The following is a 5,775-nucleotide window of genomic DNA, read 5'->3' as shown; positions in this document are numbered from 1 at the left end:
GATAGCTTTATTTTCAGGAATTAAAAGGCCAAGTTTGACAAAAGATTTCGTCAACATGTCTACTATATCCATGATGTCTTAGGATAATATAAATGACTAACTGTTAAAAAAATCACTAACTTTCAAATTTGTGGCAGAAAAGGGTAAATTTTATTTGGAATCCGTTCCCTCTTTTATTGTGTTTATTTCTTACCCAATTGACCTGGAAAGCTTTCAAGTCTAAGGATTGTGCTGTCGGTCGATTGGGTATTTCGGATTTTGAAGAAAGCAGTGGAAGAAAAGGAAGAGAATGCGCAAGAAGCTGCAGGGGGTAAAGCTAACAGATTTAGTTCCTCTCCATAACGCAGATCGTTCATAGAATCTCCATAGTTACCTGGTTGCTTGACACCTATTCCAACAATGTGAGGCACCAGAGTGGCAGTTTTTTTGTTGTTGGAAGGTTTTACAGAATTAGAGGGAGCCTATTGGGATAATTTCTAAAATTAGCTTTCCCCCTTATTGATAAGATTTTCCTTTACAGAGAGACATCTAAAGATAAGGTACGAATGCTGTGACCTGGTGGTCAAACGTAGAAACAGTCTCTCGACATTCTCGAGGTAAGGCTCCATACTTCTCGCTCCACCAGACCTCGTACATGCGGGAGCCTCATGCAGCGGGTACGCCCTTTCTTTTTTTTCTTTTATAAACGTTATAAAAGAGAAAATAAAAAGAAACAAAAAACAACAAAAACAAATAGCCGAAGAGCAGCCCCCACCTTCGGAATTTCCATCAGCAGGGGGTCTCAACAGCTGCTATCCAAGGTACAGATAAACAACCCGTCCATTTTTGGGTTTCAGATTTAGAAGAGAGTTGAACCAAACATGAGGCAATCTTTCTTCTCCTCCCCTATCTTCTTCTTTCTTGCCATTCTATTTCTAGCCAAGGTTGATGCTGATATCGTCAATGAAACATGTCAAAAAGCTTCTCAGGTTGACAAGGAATTGCAGTATGACTTCTGTGTTGCGGCTCTTGGAAAAGATCCCAAGAGCCACAGTGCAGACCTCCAGGGGCTAGGGATCATCTCAATGGAATTGATGAAAGAGAAAGCAACAAAGATTGGTTCACACATTAAGGAGATCTTGAATGATACAAAATCCGGTCCAGTTTTTAAGCGTTGCATACAGAGTTGTGACGAGCGTTACGCCGACGTACAGCTTTCTACAAATCATGCAATTGAAGCCTTCAAATCTAAGAATTACAAGGAAGCTAGTAGCCAAGTGAGTGCCACGTTGACTAATGCTGGGACTTGTGAAGACGTGTTTGCGCAGACTCTCGATCACCTAAAATCTCCTTTGACAGCAGAGTATAATGATTTGTTTCAGTTGATTTCAATTGCTGGGCAAATTAGCTTTGTTTTGACATGACCGTAACTATGGATGCAGCTGTTATTTTATCTATAAATAAAAGATCCACTTTTGCTGATATATCTAAGAAAGTTGTATATTTATTTATTTATTTTTTATGTTGAAAGGATAATTTATTTTTGTCAAAAAGAATAATTTTATTAAAATAGAAGGAAAAAATACATCAAAGAATGAAGGACACAGCCGAGACCAGTCGAACAACATGCAGACTCCACCCTCGGCAACTGCAGAATGTTGTACATTAAGGAGCTTTTAATTACAAAAAAAATAAATTGTCATGTATCCCTTTCAAAAGTGCCTCGCATACATGAAGTGATTTGGTGTAAACCAATTTTTTATTGGGTTGAAATCAATATTGATAGTAGCTCCTTGGGTAATCGAGGTCATGCAGGGGCTAGAGGAATTTTCAAGGACTCTTCTGGTGATCAACTAAAAAGTATCAGTTCATATGTGGGTATTGCTTCAAATTATTTTGCTGAACTTTTTGCTTTCTCTAAAGCTCTTTGATATACACAAGAGTTGGGTTTAACTAAAATTTGGGTGGAATGTGATTCGTCCGCGGTGGTTAATTGTATTAGCAATAAGCTATTCTTAGATTGTTTTTGCAAAAATGACGATTTTACAAACCGTTTCTTGAAGAGATGACATGGAGATTATCTCATTGCTGTCGGGAGATGAACGTGGTTTTTTTTTTTTTCGCTAGAAGGTTAGATTGTATTAAAATATAAGAAAAATGAAAAATGAAATATAATACAAGAGCCTGAAGTGAACCTCCACCTTCGGCATTGCCATCAGCAGAGACTCACAACCGCTATCTCAAAAATCTAAACGAGTACGGCCTGCTTCGTCAATAGCTAACTCATGCTTGATGCAAAGAGGCAGAGAAGCATCATCAGAAGATGTCCCAGTTTTAGCAGCTTCCTTAGCCAGAAAATCCACGACAGGAGAGATGAATGTGGTACTAGCGAAGAAAGCTCCTAAATCTCATGCTTCTGAATCTTGGTAATTTGCTCCGTTTATTACTGAAGTCTTTATATGGGACTTGGATGAGAGACCTAGATATAGATTTGGTTGATCTGCTTTCTTGAGTAGTTTTCTTTTGGGTTGAGTTTCCTTCCTGCTGATCTTAATGCCAAAGGTGGAGGGAAACCTTCCTTGTATTTTATTTCTTTGAGATATCATTTCGCCTTTGGATATCTTTGATATACATTCTTTTTCTTTCCTTTTCTAGATATTAATTAAATCTGCTGACCAATAGGTAAAAAAAAAATAGTTGCAGATTGTAAGAATCATCTCTTTGGGACTCAACTGAAGCTTCAGTTGGATCCTTGTAATAGTGTCCTTGATCTGTGAGGAGCGTACTATTTCAGTGTCTTTGGGGGCAGCTTCTCCTCTAGGAAAATTATTTTTTTAAGCAATAATCAAATTGGCTTACGATGGGGGATCCAATATTTCCTTTTTTCACAGATCCATGAAGTCCAGACAATGCTCAACTCAATTTACATGCTTATGTCTTATAGATATTTCCATTTTGGAGGACCTTGCTTCCATCAAACAAGAAATGGCTCATATCATCATCAGTTTTTCCTCCTTTTCTTGGCCTTGTCTCTGATATTTTGCCTCACATTCAGTTTCAGCATGTTCCGATTGAGCAAAGAAACGCCTTGTCCAGGATTCCTTCAGATGAGGAAATTCTGTTTGCTATCAACTCCCACAAAGTGCAAAAAGCCCTTGGCCCTGACTATTTTAGTATTGGATTTTATAAAGTTTCTTGGGATATTATTGGTGATGATTTGTTCCATGCTATTAAGAGTTTCTTCCATAACTCCTTTAATTGGGATTCTTTTATATGTCTCATTCCCAAGCATAATGGTGTTTCCATGATCAATGATTTCAGGCCCATCTCTTTAAGTAATCTGCTTTATAACTTCATTGCTTAGGTGCTTGCAAATAGATTAAAGTCTGTTGTTGGAGATCTTGCGAGCCTTAACCAATCTGCTTTTATTCTAGACAGAAATATTGTTGATGATATTCTTCTCTCTCTCTCTTTCTCTCATTTGTATTATCTACTGATTTGTTTTTTAGTTTATGAGTATTGCCGGTGTACCAGTGGCTGACTATCTTGCGAAAGAGGCTGCTAAGTTGGGGACTTCTGCTACGTCTGTTAATCTTCCTAGTAGAATTTGAGAGGAGCTAATGTCTGATGCACTAACTCGTCCTAGATTCAGATTCTGATGAGATTGTTAGTGGACCCTAATGATGGCAATGCCGAAGGTGGGGTCTTGCTTTCGTCTCCTTAGTTTTTGGTTTCATTCTTATTGTTTTCTTTTCTTATATTTTTAATAAAGTTCATGATGTTCTAGCCAAAAAAAAAAAAAATTGTCATTGAGAACAACCAATATCCAGGACTTTTAATCAGTAAATCCTGCTTCCCGTTTAGAAATGAGTTTGTGGTGTATGTTTCATGTTTCCAAATTTTTCACTTCATAATTGGAACACAATCTCCACAAGGCTGACTAATGGGACATGAGATGGTGTTCAAAACCATTTACACACCAAATCTTGATGTGTTCTCATGATGCCAATCTGACTTGTTTCAAACTTGTTCTAGATTCACAACTAGAATAAAATTTGAGTAAACAACAAGGGACAATTATTTGAATTTTGACGACTGGCCTGGAAATGCAAATCTAATTCAGGAGCTGCAATATTAATTAAAGAATAATAATAAACAACAAAACGTGAATTAATTTATCCTTCAATCAATTAACCACATGCTCTCTGCTCCTTCCTCTCATCCTTTTCCTACTTTATCTCTCCTAATTTCCTTTTCATTTTGAAAGTCTTATCCCTCCCTCCGTCTCTCTCACACACACACACACGTTCATTTATCCCTTTCTTTTTGAAATATATTTTATGATATACTGTCTCAATTAATTCTTTATCCCCCCATCCTCTATCCTCATTCTATATCTTTCTAAATAATCACACGTCTCTGTCTATTATTTCCTTCCTATCTATTGTCAGGAATGGCTCTAGGGTTTTTCAGGTTTATTGGGTAATAGCTATTGTAGGGGGGGGGGGAGGAGATTTCAACGGAAAAATGTTTGAAGCTGCTCTGCTGGAGTGAGATTGAAACAATCTCCTCTTCTTTACCTAGTGCAGGCAATCTATGGCAATGTATGAGTTTATGTTGTATTCCCTTGTTTTCATTCGGTGATTGTATTTGTAATTATTACACAATTGATTGTTGCTCTTATGTTTAATAATATAGGAGGTACATACGTTTTTTGTTCCCAGTGATTGAAATTGCTGAGGTTCTTTAAGGATGCGGGGGGATAAGAATTATAAGAATTATCATCAAACAATGTTTTTCTATCCCTAATAGTGGATGATAAGAACAACAACACAGTTAAAAACAGCACAGCACAGTGATTTAGACCCCCCCTCTCTGTCTCTGTATTCTTTTGGCATTCATTTTTTGTGTACAAGAATACATCTAGGTCAACAATTCAAAACTGTAAGTGTTACTCAACCTACTTTCACACAGAAGGAAATGTGCGCTATAGTTAAATGTCATTCGCACGTGACATCTTTCATGCTTCATGTTTTATCAAGAAATCAAATTCAACCTCTCAACCCTTTACAATTTAGTTATGTGATGTTGACTAAAGGAGGTCGTCACTATCTGAAAAATCTAAAGCGAGGTCAGCTGATGAGCACATTTATGTGTGAAATTTAGGGTAATAAAACATGCATTTTACATATTTAGAATGGAGCTACCTTGGGTTTTATTCTCTTTTTGCAGGTTTTGTATTTTCAAGGCCTTAAGGATTATCGGGCACTATATCTTCAATTTTACACGTAAAGAGGTCCTAATTCTTTTCATGGTTGCGAAGAGGACGAAATTCTGAGCAAGATGGACGTGTTCAATTAAAAGTACACATTCGTTTGGTCAACCGTACAAATGATTATTCTTTTCGGGTCAGAAAAAGAATAATGGATCAGAACTGAACCGAGATGCAGAACCAGCCCGTTTGCAATTGTCCCAGAGGTACAAGGAATACTCCAAATGCCAACAAGGATCGATGGACCACATCCTTAAGTGATTAAAGATTTGTTTTTGGTAACAACAACTACCTAGTGTAGTTGGTGAGCTATGGTGTACAAATTTCCCTTGCTCACCAAGAGGTCTCAAGTTCGAATCTCATGGTTACTTTTTTTCACTCACTTAAAGCACTAAGGGCATGGAGGGGATTTTTACTCTCCTCCACATCATCACCAAATATTGTCCAAATCACACAAAGAAGAAGAAAATCCTCCCTAGGAGAGAGAAAAAGAAGAAAAATAAATTAGGAAAAAAAAAAAAAAA

At 37.2% G+C, this 5,775-nt stretch overlaps 1 protein-coding gene across 1 annotated transcript; it reads left to right on the top strand.

Moving 5' to 3' along the window:
• The first annotated feature begins 860 nt into the window (after window positions 1–860).
• Window positions 861–1,403, top strand: LOC122063607 (putative invertase inhibitor). The gene has a single exon (XM_042627311.1). The coding sequence runs from the start codon at window positions 861–863 to the stop codon at window positions 1,401–1,403; it is 543 nt and encodes a 180-aa protein (XP_042483245.1).
• Window positions 1,404–5,775: the final 4,372 nt, after the last annotated feature.

The sequence above is a fragment of the Macadamia integrifolia genome, chromosome 2, assembly GCF_013358625.1.
Source record: "Macadamia integrifolia cultivar HAES 741 chromosome 2, SCU_Mint_v3, whole genome shotgun sequence".
Lineage (NCBI taxonomy): Eukaryota > Viridiplantae > Streptophyta > Magnoliopsida > Proteales > Proteaceae > Macadamia > Macadamia integrifolia.
The sequence above is the reverse complement of the archived record's forward strand: the minus strand, read 5'-3'. Positions and strand labels throughout refer to the sequence as shown.